The 23,517-nt window shown below is 35.0% G+C and overlaps 1 protein-coding gene across 5 annotated transcripts in view; it reads right to left on the bottom strand.

Moving 5' to 3' along the window:
- NIPBL (NIPBL cohesin loading factor) overlaps positions 1 to 23,517 on the bottom strand; it is a 156,753-nt gene that overhangs the window by 41,153 nt on the left and 92,083 nt on the right. For 4 of the 5 annotated variants that reach the window (XM_064404069.1, XM_064404073.1, XM_064404072.1 and 1 more), the window contains 2 exons: positions 13,913 to 15,433; positions 218 to 400 (listed from right to left, as the gene is read on the bottom strand). In XM_064404069.1, the coding sequence (XP_064260139.1) occupies positions 218 to 400; positions 13,913 to 15,433 (1,704 nt within the window). The remainder of the gene's footprint in view (positions 1 to 217; positions 401 to 13,912; positions 15,434 to 23,517) is intronic. The other variant, XM_064404074.1, reaches the window with a different exon arrangement.

Here is a 23,517-nt window from a genome sequence, read left to right as displayed (position 1 = left end):
TTTAATAGCTCACTGCTTTACATCCTGGATGAAAAATTGCAATGAAGTAATATTTCTTTCAAAAAAGAAACAAGGCTTCTTGGCCAGGCAGTTGTCAAGACAGCAAATTTGAGACTCTATGTTTTAGTGTAGCCAGCTTAAAAAAGATGTGTATCTTTTTGTAAAAACAAAGTATTAGCTTTTTTCACCTTACGGAACAGAATTATGTACTACTTACATTCAAAAGCTTCTTCGCTGTCATTATCTTCATCAGAACTGATTTCAGCATATTTTGGTTTCTCATTAACTGTGCTACGTTTGCGCTTGTTCATTTTCACACGTTCACAAAGTGGCATGGTGGATTCAATTTCTGCCAGGAGCTCAGGAGGCAACTCCTTTAACACTGACTGATCTATGCTACCTATTAGTGGAAAGTAAGAAGAGCAAATGTGAACCTGAAGATAAAAAAGAAGGCCCAATACTACAATCCTGTTTCAGGAACCACTCACAGGATAATCACTAGCAATCAGTTAGATCACAGTTATATAGACCTAAATGTATTTGACAGCCCTTTTTTGAAGTCCACACCACAATTAGAAATAATGACACAATAAATTGCATACACATTTCCTTCAATAAAATATTTTCAGTCATATAAATGAATTACCTTTGAATCACCTTTTCAATTACCTTTGCAGAATGATATCCTTGCTTTATTCCACAAAGTTTAGTCTTATTTCAGTTCATCCTTTGAATTTAAGGTTTTCTAACAGTTGTAAGTAAATTATGGATTTTTAGTGGCTCATTAACATTTCTGTATACTATTATTCATAGTAACCCAAGACAGTAATAATCCCTTTTCCAATAAGAACAGACAACCTGTGGCAAAACTGGTGGGGTCATATCCCTAAATACAGGCCAAATCATCGACAACTCAGCTTTTGCTTCAGATTTTTTCTTACCTCCTATTGGCAAATTGTTGCTTGATTTTTTTCAAAACAAAATTGAAACATTTTTATTGAATAAGGACAAACAGCTAACTGAACCACAAATCAGATTTCTTTTCTACAGTAATAAATAGGTAGACAATATCACGACATTATTACAATTCTGAAACCAAAATTAAACCCATGTGCAGTCAGAATGAAAGAAATTTGCAGGCAAATTTTTTCCAACTGACACAAGGAAACCAAATCAATGCAAAAGTATTTCTTTGGGGTTTGTTTATTCGATACCTTATTTCTATTTATTGAAGAAACTACTACAGAGATTTGCAGGTTGTCAGACTAAACTGTTAATCTTTTTCCATCAACAGAAGAAACATTTTACTGTAAGTGCCTCTCTCTCCTTCCAAATGCATACAATATTATTTAGAGAGGAAATCACCTCCAAATTGCTATACACACACGTTTATCCAAAATCCCCTATCTTCTGGATGATAATACACTTTTTAAATGCATTCACTACATCACTACACTAACTTTCTAAAACTTACGTCCATTTTTGTGTTACTATCCTAACTTTTATTGCAAGATGGATTTTTTCCTTTCTCCTTTTAAACATCTTTAACTGGAATTAGAAGAGTATTACCATGAGATGCCACCATCAAAATATACTCTGCAAGTCATTCAATAAACAATTTAACTTCAAATATTGGGGTTTTTGAAGCGACATAGTGAAACATGTACAAAGTAAAGTGACAGTTAAAATTGTCCCTGCTTCCTTTACATTGTGCTTGCTTATTAACTATTTGTGTTAGCTTGTCATCCTTATACAATCACCACGTACCAAATCTACCTAAATTATCAATATTGCTTTTGAAAATGCTGAAAAACATTTCACAGTGTGATTGGCCATGTTTCTCAGCTAATGATTAATTTTGTGGGCTATGCACTTGACTTCAGACAGGTAGAAGTATGGCACAATGGGCAGACCATTTCCTCTGTGTGTACCAGCAGCTGACTGGATGACAGCCACGTCCAGGCTGGATGCTGCAGAGCTGTGCATCTGGGCTCTGTGTCCCCATACTCTGTACGCCTGTACAGTGTATGAGTAGCTTACACACAGCCCCAGAATGCAGAAAAATTTACATATACAAGTTTGAAGACACTTTATACAGATGAATTCATAGAGGGCTGTAAATCAAGGCTCTCTAATATGTATTTTCAAATTCATGCCTGTTGGTAATTTCATTAAAATCAGCAGGACTACACACATACCACGAAGTCTACAATAAGTCTGGCCAAACAAAAACATTGTAAAAGAGTGCTACAAGTAAATGAATTAAAGTTGCATTAAATCCCCAAATAACAAACAAAACCCACAGGCTATTCTATTGTCTCCTAAGAACATATGTTCTTGCTTTCTTTTCCCACTGACTTTTTATTTTGTACTCATTCTTTAAATATAAATAAAAAATCACAGCATTCATTAGACATAAGTGAAAAAAATTGACTACTTTAAATATTTGTAAAACTAATTTTATTTCTGTCTCAAAATTCTCAAGTTTCTATTTCTCCAGTGCTAAATTCAACTACTGCTTGATCTGCACTCTCTCCTGTTACAGATATTTCAGATTACCGTATAAGCTTACCCATTTTTTTTTAATTCAAGTAGAGAACACCAGAAAAGAGAACAGATAGAATTATTATGAAACTCTTTATAAGCTATCATTGAAGTTTTTCTTTCTGTCACAATGCTCCCTGAAGTAAGTGTGCCACATACCTAGTTTTCTTAGCTGCTACGGATTGTAACAACCAAATCTATGGAGTTTTACTTATGCTGTACAAGGGAGCTAAGCATGACTGTACACATATGTACAATTCTAATATATATGGAGAAGGACTTATCAACCTTTGTGAAGAAAATCAGGGATATTTTGTTCTTTTGGTCAAGTCAGGAGCTTGTTAATATTTATTGTACTCAATTAATTACGCTATCTTGAGTCAGGGCAGCTCAAAAGTCACTAGAAATACCCTACTAAATTGTTTCTTTAATACCTCTTATTTTACAATGTAGGCATTATTTTTTTTTCAGACTGGTAAAGAAATACAAGAATACAGCTCACCTAAGAATCCAGTCACATGGCAATAAGAATTAGGTTATAAAACACATGCTACTGCCTTTTCAGTTTATGGGAAACTTTATGAAACAATTAATAGGATATGTAACACAAAGCTCTTTAAAATCGACAAATCCATGTATAATCACTTTCAACTTTCCAATTTTTTTGCTAGTACCTACTTCCATGTCTTCACTTTGTTCAGTTACATTTGGCTCTAGCATGCATGGCTTTTTAAATGGTAAAAAGGAAGTGACCTTACTAAAAAGTTACTTGATAACATAATAGAATGTCCAAATATATTGCTGAAGGACTGTCAGCACCAATGGACAAACTCCATTTTCTGCAATGTGTGTGATCAGTGTACACCACGTCTCAAATGAGACTATAGGCATGTGTATTCTTCAGATGTCATTTACAAATAATTTCAAACCTTCTAAAACTATTAAAGCAAACAGCTGGGAAAAACCCAAACAAACAAAACAAACCAACCAACCATCCAAAACAAAACAAAAACAAAAACACAAACAAACAAACAAAAAAAAACACCACCAAAAAACCGAAAAAACTACACAAAAAAAAAACCCCAACACAACCAAAAACAAAAACCCCAAAACCTGAACAAACAAATGAACAAACAAAAACCAGAAGAAAAGTACCATAAAAACAAAATCTTTTTCTTACTGCCAGGAAGAGCATTCTAACAAACTCCACACTGGTAAGACTGAAGGGAAGACACAGAAGCAAGAACTGCATACATGAACAGTCACGTCCACAGTGCTTCTCCAAACACGTGTAATGCTGTCCACAACCTACATGCAAGTTTGTTCTTCTTCCCAGAGAAGAATAAATTCTTGGTTTTGCTTGATTGCTATAATCAAAAATTTTCTAAGGAAAGACGTTAATGAATCGCCATCTACTACTCAATGTCCACTGACCCTCAAGATAATGTGTTTCCTCACCAAGCATTTCTTTACAAAATATAGCACAGTAAAGGATCAATCAGAGAATCTCAGTGAGAAATCGATTCATCTATAAGCCTGGTCTCATATCTTATTATAGTCTGGGAAGCTTTTCAGAGGCTTTTACTGTGTATAGTAGAAAGATTTCTATAAATATCTAGAGGATGTAGTATTTCCCTTCTCCACATATGGCTTAAAAACCTAATGGAAAAGAACAGATCTGATTCATGGTTCAGCATTGTGTTTTGCAGTTTCAACTTTGTAAAACAGCTTGAGCTAACATTTATGCATATGTTATCTTTAGGAGGATCCATTATCACTTTGTGTTGACTTTGCAAGTCAAGTATATCTTACTGATCCTGGGAGATCATCCTTCAAGAGAAGTTAAACATTAAAAAAAAGATAATATCCTTATGGACTTTTGCTGGCTCCATTCAATATGAACAGCACAATTATTTTTTGACTTAACAATCTGTGTTCATATTAGTTTCACCTGGCTTGATATAACAGCTTCAAACAAGCAACTATGGAAAAGAGGATGATTCTTACTTATGGTTAGGTGAGCTTTCCAGGATCAGAGAGGCTGTTCCTGTCATGAAATCAAAATCAACATGAATAAACTCTTATTTTCTCTTGAATGTTTTATTTTTGCTTTCCAAACTATGGAAGACAACTGCATGGTTTATATCAGATCTTGGTACAACTTCCTGTGAACTATAAGCCTCCAAGATTAAAATACACTTAGAAATCTAACCTCTGAATTGCTACTTTCATAGCTACGAGACAGTTAATACAGTGGAAACATAAATATTCCATATTTTTCCATAAATATTCCATATATTTCTGTTTCTGTGTGCTAATTATCTGCAATAAGCAAAACAGTAGTTAATGAAAATTCGTATTTGTATCTTGATTTTAAAATGCACCCTTTCCAACTATGAATACATTATATGAAAGAACACACAAGGGTCTAAGAAGGGAATAATGTCACCTGTTTGGGGTGAGGATATGAATCTTCCCATTTCTTAGAGTTAAGAAATTGAAGTCTGACCACTGAATTTCTATACTAGAGAACTGTCACTCAACTTCATTTGGACATTAAAAAAAACCCCCTACTGACTCCAGCTCAATTTTGTCCTTTTCTTGCTCCTCTTTTGCTATAAAAGACATTACGTTCTACTGGACCTTTTTTATTTTGCTGATGACTAATATATCCAGTCTTGTTATTAATTCACAGAGACTAAGCTCACCTTCCTTAAATATCCTGAGTATTTGATAAAGGATATTCCTCCCTTTGCTTAATAAAAGCTTACATTCTTACTTTTGTCTTATGTTAGGCATATACGTGCAGGAAGAAAAGTAGTTTCTTTCTGGATTAGCTCAGCCAACTTTGAAACCTGTGCTAAATGAAATAAAATATCCTTATTCTATAAGAAGAGTGCTGCTATCTTGTTAAATAGCCATGTCACTGTAGCTACAAAAGCAGAGACTCGAAGGTTAAATCTACAGCAAATTGTCAACAGATAAAGTTGTGTTTTAGATAAAGAATTAAAAGGAAAAAAAAAGGACAGAAGTACTTCCCTCTGTTATAGGCTGTTTAGAAAATAAACATCCTTCTAAAATAGCTAACTATTGTTACAGCATAGCATTTACGCACTGGAATGCAAATGGCCACATAAGCATCTATAAACCCATAAAGACGTTGTTGGTTAAAGCTGAAAAAACTTTGATTCTTTCTCAAGTGTGCAAATTTAATTATATCATTTCCACCAGGTTCTCCCTTAAAATGCTCCAGTGTGTTCTTTATATGGTGCAGTGAGCCTATGTAGATAAGTTTGCTGCCCATCAGCTTCATACTTGTTAAAATAATTTTGTGCCTTGAACAGATTCAGGAACAGAAGGGGAAACACAGGGAAATCCCAGTAATTTTTATAGGTGAATTTAAGTTTTGAGGAGGACATATCTGCTTATATGATGGAGTTCCACTTTTATCTCAATACCCTATTATCAGCTGAAAACCACATAATCAAATGAATACTGGTGAAAACAAACTGAGTAGGACATTTACACTCTTTCGTCTCCCCTCTCCCCTTCACTCCTGTAAAGCTTATGGAAGGGTATACAGCTACCTCCTACAGAATGTACCCAAAAGGATATAACCCTCTACTGAGTGCCTTACCCTCATCTTTTGACTATATATATGAAGGGATAACTCCAGAGCTCACCTCACATTCAGTCATGCCAGAAAAAGAGTGGAGACTGAGATGTCCTCACCACCACCCAAGGGGCTGCACACACAGGAATTCTCTGCTTCAATAAATTAAGCAGGATGGAGAAAGGCAATGTTTGGGAGAAGTATGTCCTACATTTCATGGAAGCTGCTCTAACGTATTTTTTAAAAACAATACTTCCTCATATGCCCCGACAGTAGCACAAAGGAAAAGCTCCCAGCCTAAAAACAAAGGAGTTTCAGACTCCCTGCTTTTACTCCAGTCCTCAGCTCTGGCCTTGAAAGATGGGACCCAGACAGGCTGGTCAGAGAAGGATCTGGACATGGCAACAGAATAATTCCATGACACGATAGAGGTCATCATTAACCACAGCTAAGAAACACAGATTCAAAAATAATTTTACAATAGTACAAAATACTTAAGAAATAAAATTTTTAGAAGGAGGGAAGATGTTTCAAAAGGGAATTCTGAAATACCTAGGCAGAGAGCAGGGGATATATCCAACACACACTCTCTCCTAAGATGCCAAGAGAATTCACATTTACATTGGCATCAATGATGTTCTCAAGCTGTATGATTGCTATAGGAACTTACTGCTGGCTTTATTGCTGACTTTTTGTCTGTATAGAAATTGATAAAAAGGAGGCTAGAGCAGCCTAGCTTTCCAAGATGCTGTACAAAAAACAAAGAGTACTCAGAATAAAAAGAAGCAAGGTTGGCAATTGAAATAAATATAATGCTGCACAAACTCCCTTGCTTTTATGAATTGGTGTTGGGGGAGTGCTTTTGAATTTTGCTGTCATTGTTTCTGAACATATGCATTAAAATTTAGGCCAACTCAATTTATTATTTTAAGAAGTTATGGTATTTTGTACAGTTGCAAAACCCAGCATGCAATTGTCTGTCAATGTGCTTCTATCAAAATTCCTTTCAGTACTCAAAAGGGGCTTACAAAAAAAGTGGGAGGGTGGCTTTTTTTGGCAGATAGCAATAAGACAGGGGGGAATGATTTTAAAACAAAACAGGAGAGATTAATTTAGATGTTGGAAAGAAGTTCTTTACTGAGAGGGTGAGGTACTGGAACAAACAGCCCAGAAAGGTTGTGGATGCCCCATCCCTGGCAGTGTTCAAGGCCACACTGGATGGAGTTCTGAGCAGCCTGATCCAATGAAAGGTGTCCCTGCCCACGGCAGGGGGTTGAAATTACATGATCTTTAAGATAATTTCTAACCCAAACCATTTGTTGACCCTATAATGATTAATGTTTGGGATCTGAAATTTATGACTAATGTATTTTTCCAGCCATGAATTCTGGTTGCTTACTAGGCCTGAGACAAAAGACCTTAATTAAATAAAATCAGATTATTCCTCAGAATTTCTCTTCTTATAAAACAAAAACTTCTATTTAAGGAATAAAATACAACTAAAATGTCTGCAGAGAATAGGCAAACTAAAACCATTATTTTACATCTTATCTGTGACTTCTAAGCACATCAAGAATACTTGCTTATTTTTCTTACTATTGTATAGAAACATTCTCAGTCCTTATCACTGAAAATATTGCGTGAAGCTACTAGTTTTGCTTCTTCAAGATAACAATTACATAAGGAACAACAACAAAAGATTGCTGATGTTTTAGCTTTAAATATAAAATAGTACAGGAAAAAGCTCGGAAGAAAATTAAACGGAATGCATATTTAAAGAAAAGTTATTCAATGAAAACAATTTGAAAGACAAAAAAAGGTTTCATACTCTTTTTTTTCTGTTTGCAGGTAGTATTCCCACAGAGCAAAAAATAAAACCCAAATTTTAAGTAAAGGGTTTAAATTTTCCTACATGAAAAGAGTCACCTAGAAAGGTGACAATGTTCAGCAACAGAAAAGTTAATTCCCCAGAAGCAAATATGAAACTTTTTGGCACTTGTATTTAGTCAAATTTATCTTTTGGCTAGAAAAAAATTCAAGCCAAAAATTTCAAGCACATATCACAGCACATTAGCGAAGATCAATATCCACCTTCAGATCCTTAGACACACGAACAAGTCTGCATTGCATACTGTAGTTGACATCAGACAAATTGCTGGGCCACATTTACACATTGCAATGCATTGCTGCAAAAATTATTTACTCAAAATAGCCTTCGCTATTCCCAGAAACAAGAGGAACTCAATCAACCTTCAATGTCCATGAACCAAGAGCAGTTTCGGATTTTCAAGAAATTGTTCTGACAAATTAGGTAATAAACATGTATCACTTACATTTGCCAAAGTAATTTTTCAAAAATCAACTAATTAAACAATGCAATCCTAAATTTGCAAACAGACACAGCATAATATTTTAAATGAATCACAGTATAATGAAATTGATGGGTTGGGTCAAATTCATTGTTGCTGCTACAAATTCGATGTGACATACGTGAACTTCACTCTTCCTATCCAGAAAAATACTGTAGAAGCAAGAATCAAAATATTTCTCTTAGTAGCAAAGTCTAAAGTAGGAAACAAATAGCAGGAAAGCAGCCACCAGGCAAGGCTCTGTGCTGAAAATGTCACCTCTCTTATCAGTAACAGATCAACATAAGGAATTACTCCAGTGTGCAGTGGCTGATTCCTGCTACGTACCAATACCAGCTTATCCAACATCTACTTCTGAAAAACCAGCACCAAAAATGAAGGCCCCAGAGAGTTTGTATGCCCACACAAATCCCAGCTACCTTCTGGAATGGGACAGACACACCATACCTTAAAATTCCCTGCAAGTAGGAGCAAAACCATTCCAGCCCAAAGCACGCTGGAGAAATCAGATCTTCCTAGACTTTAAAACGTTATATATAATGAGACATTTAACTAAACAATGCTTGGAATATTTTTCAAAATGTGAACCTTTTAATCCAGGAAAAAACCCCAAATAATCAGGGCTCAATGAACAAAGTGCATATTAAAGTGGGTCCTCTGCAAACCCAACAAGTATCTTGAAATACTTCTAATGGCACAAGGGTGAGCCAATCCCTCTTCTAGTCCAGTCATGATGAGAGGAGGTAGTCGTTAATATATCAGAAAAGAGGAAAAAACTGGAAGACTGTAGAACTCTTATGAAAGTCACAGCTGTTTTTCCATAATTACAATTAAATGTTAGTTTGAAGAAGGTTTAAACATTTGAGCCGAGAAAAATCGTTATGAATTTTCTGCTGTAAATGCTGAAATACAGTATTTTTTTCATCTGAAATGTGGCATCATTTTCTACAGATCCACCTGGTGCTGCATCCATATGCAAGATGGTCAGCAGGTTACTACTCTGGCCTTGACACATGGAAATGCAGCTGCTACCAAGAACTTCAAGACAGGAATTTCAAATTCAAGATATATGGAACTGAGGACTTTCACAACGCTAACCTTTGCAAAAGCACAATATACGGGAAGCAAACTGAGTTTCAAACTTCTCCTTTCCCAAGGTAGTATGTTTTACTCCAGTTATTTCCTTGTGGTCCATCTGATTTAGGGGTTTTTGTCTCAGCATTAACAAATTTTTATTTTGGAAACAAATTTGTGTGAACTCTAAAATTTGATGTGCTAACATCCATAACCCAATTTTGCCCTTATAGAATTCCTGTACATGTAGGATTCAAACAAGGTTTAGAACTGGTACTTCCTTTCTGCCCACCATTTTCATCTTTAACATTAAGCATCTTTAAGTAATTTGGCTACACTAACTAGAAATCAGTGAGAGGCATAACAAGTTCACTCAATTGAGCCTACACAATCTGGATACAGCTTTTCATCCTGAAATACTCCCTTTCTTGTCACTACTAGAAGAAAACGGATTGCTGTTTTGCAAGTGAAACTATTTCCAACAGTGCTAGAACCCAAAGACAGACTGTCAAGTTAAACACCAAATCAGAGTTACTACAGGCTCCGAAAAAGTCACCTGGAATTAAAAACAAACAAACCAAAACCCCCAAACAAACCATGTAAGCACAGAACACAGAAGAATCCAGAAGCATTGTTTTAGCGACATGGAGATGATTAAGCAGTAAGACTTTTAGCTGATCCTGTATGAAGAGCACCTTCAAAGAAATGTCAAGTCTTTACTCAAATTTCAGATCAGAGCAACAGGAAACATAGTATATTTAGGAAGATTTGTAGTGAGCAACAAAACCTCATGTCTTCAGTTCTGTGTTGTGAAGATCATTAAATCACACAACAATCTACAAAATGGAGGAATGGCATTCAGATCAGAAGTTCTTTTTTTTCCCTTAAGACAACAAACTCCTTTAGGTGATATAGGAAGATCCGAAAGACACTTATTTTGCGAAGACAATCCTTTAAACATAGTATAAACCTACTCAGACATCTTGTACAGACAGACAACCTACAGACACCTTGTACAGTTTCTCTCATTACTTATACTTAACAAAGGAAAATTTGTCTTGTTCAGAATGTAGTAACCGTGAAGCTGCTAACAGCTCCCATCCCAACACAGCTGATCAGCATAGCTCTAAAAAAGCTGCAAGAGAAGGTGTTCACTGAAGCTCTGAAAAGAAAGGACAGCAAACACGACCTCCTCATTGCAGGCACAAGCTTAAAGGGAAAAGTTTCATGGGTCCCACAACAACATACATTTGCATTAAAACCAAGATAAAATGTTAAAATCAGACAAAGAAAATGCCACAGTTCATTCTGACCTGGACAAAATTGGCCACAAGACTTCACCACAAGACCCTGTAACAAAAATACTATGAAAAAACCCCATAATTTTCTTCTGAGATACACTGAATCTTTCAGACAAAAGCTCAATGATCAGGGGAGAGAGAGAATGAGAGCAAGAAAAATTACTTCTTCCTTTTAAATGCCTAAAGAGACTCTTGGATTGATTCAATACTGTGGCTATCCCTCCCATTCATAACTTGATAAAATTTCAAACATGTCTATACAATTTGGTGACAACATTACCTTGTCTTTTTGAAGTTCAATGCAAATAAAGTCATGATTTTAAAATTTAAAATTTTCTAAAACAATGCAAAAAATTGTATGGACTTTCAGTTTGCAAAAAATTGTAACTTCATGTGAGTCAGTTTTATTGAGTTTTGTAATGAATGGGAATTAGCCCCTTAAGACAGAACAACTATCTAAATGGTGTTTTGAACTAGCTGAACAACCGTATTTTAAACTGCATTTCAGAGAAATTATAGCAATGATGTTGTACATGACAAATCTAGGAGAAGACGTTTTCTTGAGGAAGGGATGGATGAGAAAGCAAAAAAGAAAGGACAAGAGATACAAGGGTAATGAAATAAGAGAAAGTAAAATATACTAAGCTACATGGCATAAGAGGCATGTGAGAAGTTGAATAATGATGCTAAAAGGCAACACTGGAAAAGAATTGCTACAATCTACTAAGTAGTATAGGATGAACTAAAAGAAGACATGAAAATTACAGATCCTAGTGTATTAAAAAGTTTATAACTAAAAATGGCACCAAGTAAAGCTGTGAACACTATTTCAACTGGATTGAGGACACTGTGTCAGTGGCATGGATACATCTGCATCAGTTAGCTGTTGACAAATAGACTTTGCCTTACAAAGAGAGATAACTTTATAATATATGTATCTTTTCAAACACTGGAATTCACCTGGTTCATTAGCATAATGTGCTCTAGGAAGTAAGTTATTGGAAAAAAAAATACAGAACTAAATATACACATCAAAAATCTGTAGTTCAAAGACACTTTCTCCAAAATCTGACTGCTGAATACTCATAACATGATTTGTAAGATAAAAATAGTTACATTATTCTTTTCATGAAACCTGTTTCTAGTATCATTGTAAGAACCACATTCTGAATACAACTGCAAAAATACTCATATCAAATTTAAACCGTTTTTCCCTGTAAAACGTGTCCCAAGTTACTTCAAAGTGCAAGAAATGCAAGAAAATGATGAATTCAGAAAAAATTGCAGAAAAGCATTGTAGAGAAATTATAAATCTAACGTTAAAATAAATGCATTGCTCATCTGTGACAGCTACTAGAATCACACCAAAAGTGATTAAAACCTTTACACATTACTAGCATTCTACATACATAACGACATATACAGACTACAAGAAAAAAGTAATTCAGAAACATTTTGGAAAGCATACATGCACTGCCTATTGTTCAGAAGCTTTGTAAGTAACTGATTTTCTGCACATAAAAATGTGTGAATTCAAAATCTATCCTACTGAGACTAGACCTGAGTTCCATCAGAAAGTTTGTAGCATTTCCTATCAAGAACATAAGGGTTTCATCTGAAAGCTTCAGATTAAACTGAGAGCAAAGACATCATAATTTTATGGCTAACTCTAGATACCTATTATTTGAAATTGAAATTTTGCCTCTTTTGAACTTCAGAAAGGAACAGGAATAATGTTCTTACTTCCAGGACAAATAGAAATCCCTAACAAGGAGGCTAATATTTTACAAATATGTAAAATACATCACAAAATATTATTAAGGCTTTTTAGAGTTAATATAAACTGGTTAGTAGATAGAAAACAGGCATAGCATGAAATTAATGATAAGAAAACATCTCTTTACAGGTGCACATAAAATAGTCATACATTCATGAAGATGATTTCTACATAATTTCTTACCAGATTAGCTATGTAAGAAAATATTTTCATCTTGAATTCATTATACACCTGGAAATGGATTTATACATCATCCTGCATACAGCTGTAAACCCCTTCTCTGGCTTTTGTCTGTATATTTTAAGACACAACAACGCTATAAACACAACTATATAAGAAATTTAAATTCTTTAATGTTAAATGTTAGAAAAAGGAAACCTGACCAGTAAGTAATACTGATTTCAGTGTGAAATTATCTACTTCAGTCTGAAACCAAAGAAGCCAAAATGAAAGCACCAAGAAAAAAAGGATCTTATTTTAAAAAAGTGTAAAATCTGCAAAAGAGACAATCAGTTAAATATCAAACCTACAAGCTACTCTAAATTATTTCCTGTCCATATTACTAATTTCAAAATGCTAGCTAATAGTTCAGCTTTCTTCTTTCTGCATAGAACAGACACTAGAGACAATGATATAAGAAGTCTCCTACAGACCAAATGTTTTTCTAACTTACTGTCACAAACTCTCAAGTATGGGATCTCCTCAACTGATTTGTATCCACAGTGTTAAAGAGGTAGATGGGACTCTGCAACTATGTTCTTACTACCACCATGTCAAAACATGCTTTGGAAAAACCCATTTCACTTCAAATTAAATACAAAAAGAATCTTAGGGCTTGCATACTTAGTATTTCCCATCATTCCAGCTACAATATTTATAGTAGTGGCAGTCCTTTATATAGACACAGCTAAACCAGGTAAAATTATACACACAACAGTTACATTTCACCAGATAAATTACTATATAAAACTAATGCAGCTGAAGAACATCTTAAGACCACTTCAGTGTTGCCAGATTAAGTACTTGTACTGCAGAAATAAATAATTTCAGGTACATTTGCAGCAAGATTTCTGATAATGACAAGTCCTTAGAGGAGTTTCACTTTATTTCTCACCATACAAGCAAGCATATAAACTATCAAATGTTTGCATTTAATTTCTAACAGCGGAAGTAGAAAATCTACAAGAACTCAAATGTAAAAGATATAATGCAATTAATATTAAAACAATCTTACCTTTATTAGGTTTGGATGACTTGTTCTTGTTAGGTTTAAAACAAGAGCCCCTTGATTTATCTTCTCTGTCCTTAATAAATTTCTGTACGTCATCCAAAGAAAGCTTTTGAAGGACAACTACAGGCTTAGCTCCTTTATTTAGATCTTCAACTAGCCCAATCTTCTCTACTTTGTCTTTATGTTCACCTCTAAATTCAGTTTTCCTTGACTCCTGAGTAACATTGCCGTCTTTATCACGCTTGATTTTTGGAATGACAAAATGTTTCAATGCACCAGACCTTGCCCCCAACAAATAACTGGGAAACTCTGCTTTATTGTCACCATGTGCTTTATTACTATCTACTTTACTCTTATTACCATCTGTCCTTCGTTCATCCTTGCTGTTTGGTGACTTAAAACCAGGTTTATCAGGTCTTGATTTGCTAGAATCCCCTTTACCTTCCTGTTTAATACGAGGGCTGTCTGGCCTTGATTTCTGATCCCCAGAAGAAAACCTTGAATCACCAGACTCATGCCTATATTTCCTTTCAAATTTCTCAGGTTTTGAACCATCAGATTTAAGACCATGCTTAGAATCATGTTCATTTTTGTTTGAGGATCTCAAATATTCAGGCCTTCTGATCTTGGATGGATCTCCTCTGTATCTCTCTGACTCCGCCCTGTCCTCAGATCTTTGTTTAAGGCTATCATGGTCACGCCTTGGTGGATCAGAAACTGAGCGTCCATCAGGCCTCGGTTTTGTTGGATCAGGCCGACCTTCAGGTTTCATCCTTGAAGGATCAGATTTCACCTCTAGTTTGTGCCTAGATATTTCAATTTTCTTGTCTGACAAAGGTTTACTGGAGTCCCTCCTATTATCATGTTTGTGTTTAGGTGTTTCAGGCCTCGCTTCACTCTTCTGTTTTGGTGTTTCAGGTCTGCCTTCACTCTTCTGTTTTGGCGTTTCTGGCCTTTGCCGTATTTCCTGTTTGCCATTATTTTGTTTTCCCTCATTTTGTTTCATCTCCATTTGCCTGCTCTCATTTTGTTTCAATTCTGTCTGTCTGTTCTCATTTTGTTTCATTTCCATTTGTCTGCTTTCATGTTTCACTTCTAACTGCTTGCTCTCATTGTATTTACTTTCCAACCGTCTGCTCTCATTTTGCTGGAATTCCATTTGTCTGTTTTCATTTTGCTGGATATCTGTCTTTTGACTTTCAAAGTCTGACTTTTTCCTGAAAATTTCTGGATGGTTTTCAGGTTTAAATTTAAGAACTCCAACAGTGTCTTCTTGGGGAACACACACAAACCCGTCATTATACTGTTTAATTTCTTCAGGTTTTTTGATGGTGTCCAAATCCTGAGTTACTGCTGCCTGAGAGTCTGCTCTTCCTGCTTGCTGCAGATCAATACTAACCATCAGTGCTGGCCGTGCCCCATTTCCTGCAGAACCTGTCTCCTGAGAAGCTGCTCTATTTCCTCCAGTAGCACCTCCAGCCTCTGGTGGTTTGTTTTCTTGTTTTCGCTTCTTTAGAGGCTTATCTGCAAGTTAAAAAAGAAAAAAATCACAAATTATATATAAAAACTGATAAATGTTCAATGAAGTAAGTCCATTCCCTTCCACTCCCACAATGAATCCTCTACAACATGGATGTGCACACAAAATCCACTGAATTTAAAAGCAAGAATAGGACTTCTCTAACTAACACTTTTTCATGTATTCAGACTACCATTCATTGTCTGTCTCCCACAAATGCCAGCTAATCATTAAAAAAACCCTCCCTCAAAACATATGAAATCAAAGGTCCTGTATCATTCCCAAGAGAATCACCTAATAAAGCAGCTGGAATACATAAGGACCAAAAAAACCCACCCCATTTAAAAAAACCCCAAACTACTCAATTACACTTGAGGCAGAAGTCTGAAAAGTAAAAGTTAGGGTGCAGCTCCACAACTAGTTTTTGAGGAATACTACTACAGAAGATACTTTCTGCAGATCTAACCTGCTTTATTATGCAAGTAGTAAGCAAGGATCTGCAATGATTATGACAGAGGTTTTCCCTACTTGGTTCAGTGTATCAGCTGGACTTCACACATATTTTAGTCAGGGAACACACAAACAATGAACAAAACTGATAAAAGTAACTGTTCCCCCCCTCCATGCTTCTCTTTGAAATAAAGCATTAAACCAAGGGTTGTAGTCTCTACCTTAACACATGCATATTAGGTGGGGGACCACTATACACTTAAAAACCTGAGTAATTTTCCCTTTGCAATTATAATGCTTTTTATAGAGGAAACACAAAGTGTAGTGATAATTTTTTTGTCAAGAACTTGACTCTGCAATAAGCCTTTCAGTTTATACAAAAAAAAATTAGGAACAGAATACAGAAAAATTAAGCCAACCACCTGCAATTTGGCAGAATTTATAGCAATGAGAAGCACATGGAAGTATCCAAAAGAGTATATTCTACCCATATAAAATGATAACCCATTTATATTACCAACACAGAACTCTAAACTAAAAATAATTTCTGCCATGCAAACTAGATGCTCTTCCTGCACTAAAGCTTAGATTCTAACTTCTCAACTACCACTGCATAATTTGATGAAAAAAAATTACTTTCTCTGTAATCAGGGAATACATTGTAAGTCTAAGGAATTACGAAACATAGATCTATTGCTGAAATGCCTAGACCACAAATGCAAAGCAAGAAAAATACCTTACTTTGTGCCTAGGTTTGTTGTGCCTTATTACCAGATGCAATGAACCAGCTCTTCCACTCAGAGCAGGTGAATGAACAGTAAGGAGGATGCAATCAAGAAATAGCGAAATAAATGTCAATGAAAAAACCCACACAGTCCTCTGGAACTGTAAACCAGAATCACAATACATGAATTCCAATTTCTTGTAAATTTTTAGAAGATTCTTCTTTAGAAATACTTTCAAGGATCACCTCCATAATTAAAATTAGGTCACAATAACAAGCAGTAACACGGTCAGTTCCAGTGATATCAACAGGTTTTTTTCCCTATCATTTTAATCCTCAAATCTATTTGGATATCTCTAACTTTCTAAAACTCAAAAATTTTGTACAAGATTTAATGACTGGAAGACAGTAAAGACAGGTACAATAAACTCCATGCAGAAACTGATCAACTGCAAATAAAGAATTTTGCAAAGCCCAATAGAAGCCTGTAGGAATGAATGCCAACTTTATGATAGATATGTGCAGCAAAATCGAGTTTCCCAATCAAAGATGCAGCTTTTTAGCATGGAGATTTTTGCTTTCTCTATGCTACAGCAATGGCTGGATTCATATGAGGACTTACACAGATGAATTTTTCTTCACTATGGATTAGAACAAATATACACACATCCACACACATTGTTACCTTACTTCTCAATTAAAACCCTTTACATTTTGAAATCTAAGTTCAGAAACATGTGTACTTATAAGAAAGTTGGTCAGCCTTGTCATTTTAATCCAGAAATGCCAGGCACACTGAAAAAGGTCCTGAAAAGCTCGGATGGTGATCTAACAATAGTCTTTAAGATATTACTGTTATTCATGATCTGCCCCATTTCTTTAACTGAAGTTACCACCTGTAGCAGAAGGGAACATGCATTCATATTTCCATAACTACTGTCTAATGCATCACCATAAGGCACTAGTGAAGGTGGTTAGCATTAACCCAACAGGTTGAATGATTCAGCTTTAAGCAAGAAAATGCTTTCCTCTCTTATGCCTACTATAGGAGCAGATGGCCACGAGCTGTGATGCCTTAGACAGCTGCAGCTGGATCAACCAAAACTCACCTTTCAGAGCCCTCACGCTGAAGGCACCAAGAACAAACAACCAAAACAATTCAAGTAGGGCAAATTTTCTTGCTTGGACTTCTGTAACTGACCAGGCTCAAGATGCTGCTGCTCATCCAAAATGCTTCATCATCCAAAATGTCAAATTTTAAGTTGAGAACACATAAGTAGATGATCACATCACAACTTGGTACACATATTCCCTCTAAATACATAGCTCTTCTGATGCACATTCTTCATTGATCTTGGCATTAGAATACTGATGTTTTAGGAACTTGACATCTTGCCTGAGAAGAAAGGGTAGTTTCTTCGTAGTTTTATTTTCTTAGATGGCAAGGTGATGGCAGACAGTGTTACAGATCACTCACAGATTTCTTCTTATTTCCAGTACATCTTGAAAGTGAGCCTCAAAACTAGACTCTATCATTACCACTTTGCCTCTATGAGATTCTGCATCTAGGACTAAAAAAGCTGTTCTAAGCACAAGAAAACATCCAGTTGAACTAGGGCAAAAAGGATGAATACATAGTACCACTGCCTTCATAAAGCATAATGAAAAAAACTCCATCAAATAAGTATAAAAACTTTTTAAGTTGACATAATAGCTACAAAAATTTGAAAGCTGAAACATACCACCGGGTTCTGAGGGCTTCATAAAATCTTGAACTTATTTTCAGCTATACAAGAATTAAGAGTAAGTGAGGTAAGAAGAGAGTAGTGAACCTCTAAAAGCAGATGTCTTCAGATCTTCTCTTTTACAGTCGAATATATGCAAGTTTGCATTTAGATTCTTCGTTAAGTCATGAGTCCCAAAATGAACAGATGAAGTTTTACAATATCAATTGAAATATACTTCATATCCTTTAAGGCATCAGTATTCAAAATTCATTCGATAGACAGTAGCATTTTTTGGGGGGGAAAAATACTGGGATGAAGGACTTCACCAAAATATCAGATTAATATCTTTCTTTGAAATCTTACAGACCTAGATCTGAAGCTTGTTTCAGTTCCAAATATATTGGCTCACAATCTCTTTAGTCCAACAAAGTGCGATCAGGATGTTTTTGCTCCTTTCTTTGTAACAGTTTTCGTAGTAAAAGGAGTATATATTAAGTTACAGAAGAGCTTTCTAATTATATTAATGATTTGGTATACTAGTTCATTGTATTCAGATTATTTCAAAACAATTATTCACTTCACCTTTCTCTGAGGTTGTAGACATACTCAAAATCTACCTACTTTTTTCAATTCTTTTAACAAATTTATTGTTGTTCAGAGAACAGTTACTCTATGTATGAATCCTTCTGACTTAGAAAATTTATAAGAATGTTCTCTCTACCTTGCAACATGCTCACTAAAAGGCAGAACTTTGGAACTCAAAGCAAGATCATAAACTACACTATACTAAAAAATAGTCAAGCTGTTCTATCAAAAGAAATCATTCACCATATCACAGAAACAAAACATTACTGGAACCACAAGCTTGACATGGAAAAAAAAAATTAGCTGGATTTCCAAGTGGTACTCTCCCACCAATCCTCTTATGAACAGTATTCCTGGAGAGAAGGTTATGGCCTTCATCTTTGGAAATATTGGTGTATCAAAGTTATGAGTACTTTAAATTTAGAATTTAATTAATTACTGTGGAATCTTTGTGCAAAGAACCACATTGCACTGAAATAACCACAGACATCATGAGATAAATTTCTGCTGAAACTACAAGGCAATCATGATTCGAAGACCATTCATCCTGAAAACAGATATGCTTGGAAGCTGAGGAAGTGTTAGAAGCAGAAGGTGGACAAGGAGAGCTGTATTATAAAAGTGTATCTCTATTCTTTTACTCACCCTGGAATCTTTCCAAAGCAACAGTCAAGATACCATTAGCACTGAAACCCTCTATGTTACTGCTTCCTTGCAGGTCTGCTGATTACCTTAAATCCCAGAATAAACACTTTAAACAACTGAGTATAATTGGACGATACTCAGTTCTACAACTGCTTGATCTATCAAATTGAAAATGGGCCTTTCGTAAATATCTATGAAAAGGTAACAAGTCTAAATAATAACCATTATCATGGTTGCTAAGCTTTCTTTTAGCAGAATGGTAACACTTCCCTCTATTAATACTGTTTGGTATACTTATAAAAAGACATAACAGATAAAATTTTTGCTTCCCCATGTAGCACTCTGCAAGGGAGTCAGTGGAAGACTTCCTAATCAAAATGGTTAAATGTGAATGTTCTCCTCTTCAGGGACACAAAAAAGATTGATCCTCTATGTTGAATTCTAGATGAACGATTTAAATAGTAATTGAAAGTATAAATTTTCTTTTTGCAAAGAATAAGCTTTAAGAGTTTTACGTCTTTAAACTTCTAACTCTTCTAATCTCTCGTATCAGAGATTACTGGGGTATGCTTCCACTCATCTGAAATAGCACTTATTTAATTATATCACAAATTAACAAATTTAACTCAAATATACTAGTTCTAAGAGGTTATTACATATTGTCAAACCTTCTATTTTTTAACAACATCAGAGGTAAGTGAGAAAGAGGCCAATTATAAGCTGATTTTATTTAAGCTAGAAATCAAGATTAGAAATTTTTGACAAATGACACATAGTCAAATGTTCAAATAACAAACATATGTCTACTGCCAACTATTTACTTTTCTTAGTTATTTTTCACAGATCTCATTGAAGCTGCCTGTCCCCCCAGCTAACAGTGCTCTGTAGATCACAAGAATCTAGTCTGTATACAAGGAATCTTTAAAATTACTTCAATAGACAACCTATCAGTGGAGTTAGGACAAAAATCCATTCTTTTTAGTTCCTAAATGTATGCACAACCCATATAAGTTTGCTTCCATGTGACTTCCCCTCAAAGTCTTATGCCAACTAGAAAAAAGAATTGAACAACGGAACAGAACCATTCATTCTGTTCTGCAGAAGAGATTTCCACACTACTAGCTCTTCCCCTTGAAGGAGAGATGCAGCCAACACAGGGCAAAGATCTTATTCTCACTACTTCCTCCCTTACAGAAGAAATAAGAAAGTACAGTAATGAACCTCATATAGGAAGCTTTATAGAATGGTGCATAATTCCAAAAATCTGTGAAGAGACCAGAGGACGTTCAACTGCTGCAGTTCAAATAAAGGGACTTGCAAGACTCAGAACAGAAACACCTGCTACTCTTTAGCAACCTGTTAAAAGACTTGATCAAATTTCTGTTCATTGTCCAAAAAGGAAACTCCATCAGAAAGCTATCTAAACTCACTCAGTTTTAAACACCAAAAGGCTACAGTGATTCCTGACATGTCTTAAGGTGTAGTAGACTTCATCAAAATTAAGACTCTGAAGTTTTGATTGTTTTCTTAAATATAGCAATAACACAATTGCTATAGTCATATAGTCATATAGTCATATAGTCATATAGTCATATAGCATAGTCTTAAGACATCATAGTGTCTTAAGAATTTGTCTACTTAAGGTTGTCTGCTTGCTCACTAATCTCTGTCAATTATAGTAATACAAAGGAAATGCTACACCAGGAAATAAAAAAACTGAACTGCAGAAAGGAATAATCAAATATCCACATTTGTTTACAGATTGGAAACTTTAACTTAAGCTCCCTGAATTTAATATTTCTTTCACAAACCACATGACTTTAGTTTATTTATGAGATAGATTTTTCAGCATAAACACTAGGTTTTACTCATGTGATTTTGTGCAAAATTACAGTTTTGTAAACCCAAAATATCTGAGCAAAACTTCAAGTGCACTTAATTTGAAATACCCAGTGTAGTATCTAATTCCACAGGAAAAATGAAACACTCTAACATGAGAATGAAAGCTCGTAAGTATCACAGCTAACATCACCCAATTAGATTGTAATTCATTTGCATAGACAGAAAACTTTAGAAATAAGCAATGACTTTCCCTTCACCCTTCCAACTGTTGATTTTCTTCTGCCTTGTACTCAAAAATATAATCAATTAACTAGATTAACATTTATATTCCATGACAATGAAAAAAACATTGTGTCTTCTTAAGTTGATGTCAGCATGAACTTAGTGACTGTGAACTACATAAAAGCTGGGCTTAAGCTCTTAATAGGGTTTATTAACTACTTGTGCCATTTCTTTATCAAGATTTAAATGTGTTATAAAGAAATGTCTGTCCCAGAATGTAAGTCATTATCGGGTTAATGGTATCATAAATTCTCTCATCCAAGGGTATAATCAAGGGTATTAATTATGCAAGGTATGCAATTAATATTGAATTTTCTAGTCTTAGTTTACAGTGTAGGCTGAAAAGAGGTTTCTTGCTAAACTGCTACAATTTAGTTATCTTCTATGCTGCTGTACATAAAGCACAACCCAGTATAAATAGGGTAACTTCGATTTCATTTTACATATGAGCACAAATAAAAATGCCATTAAATTATATGATCTTTTTTTTTTTAAAAGGTAGGACCATATAATTTGCAAAGTATATTAATCTTTTTAAAAACTGTAAAAGGAAGTAACTTTTCACAGACAGATGCAAACACTGTAACATTTCATTTCAATTCCTCTAATAGAACAGGAATTTCTTCCTCTTACTTTTCTTAAAACATGTCTGAATAGACACAATCACAGAATCTGTCCTTTATAGCACCTGGAGGCTGCAAAGCTGTGTTTTCTTGGAAGAGGTATATAGGGAGCCAGTTTCATCCATTACATCACACCACAAAATGCAGACCTAATGAAAACTTGTATACACAAAACACATGATACCTAAGTCTCACATTCTACTATACGGACACTCATTTATCTTTCACACTCTCTTTGCCTTATGTATTAATGACTGTAATCTGCAAGATTACTATACAAATTACTACTTGTAGCTCCATTTTTAAGGAAATAGGCCCCCTACAACATGTTTTTGGAAATGAATGCTAATATACTGGTTATAATTACACATTCCATCACTTCATTAATTAACTACATAAAATTAGCCATACACAAACTATTAATTCTTAATAGTATTCTTCTATAAGCTTCCTCTTTAGGGAATTTTATGGGGGAGATGGGTGATGGAGAGAAAGGGAGAGTAGCTGGGTAAGAACTTAAAAGGTAAGAGAAAAAGGTTACTTACCTATAACTGTAGTTTTGAGAGTTTTGCTCCGGCAGATTCACACTCTTGGGATGTGTGTCTCTGCTGCTAAGGGCTTGGAACGAACCAAAAAAAGGAAGGGCCCACAGCAGGCATCCAAATGCCCCCTAACTGATCCGATTATTGGAAATAAAGTTATTACAGTTTCACTTCTTCCTAATTCAAAGACTCCACAGTAAGATTCCAAAGAAGCGGGTAAAATGGATCCTCAGGGGTAAAATATATAGGGAAAAACACATATATACAAGTAGGTTTGTCTCATTAAATTTTTTTTTCTAATGCTTTTAAGCTTAAAAAAATATTAGCCTCCTAATGAAGTGGTTAATGATTTGATTACTCTTCTCACAAATGCCAGAAAACAAACTTCTGTCTTTTACAAGCAGAATTCCTCAATCTGTTAAGACAGCTGTATTATACAAAAGTATCTTTGAAGAAGCCTAAAACCTAACTACACAGTTCTGTGTATGGAAGAGCACAGATTAAAATATAGCAAATATGAACAAAATAAAAAAGTTAAATCAATTTGCAAGAGAGTATCTGAAAGAGATGGGTTACTTCCTGGGATTTTATGTAATTTTCAAGGTTATCTTCTCTTTTTCGTGTTGCCAGAAGACTCTGAGCTTCTTTTAGCATTAGTATGTTAAATAT

The sequence above is a fragment of the Passer domesticus genome, chromosome Z (genome assembly GCF_036417665.1).
Source record: "Passer domesticus isolate bPasDom1 chromosome Z, bPasDom1.hap1, whole genome shotgun sequence".
Lineage (NCBI taxonomy): Eukaryota > Metazoa > Chordata > Aves > Passeriformes > Passeridae > Passer > Passer domesticus.
This window is presented reverse-complemented; position numbering and strand designations above follow the sequence as displayed.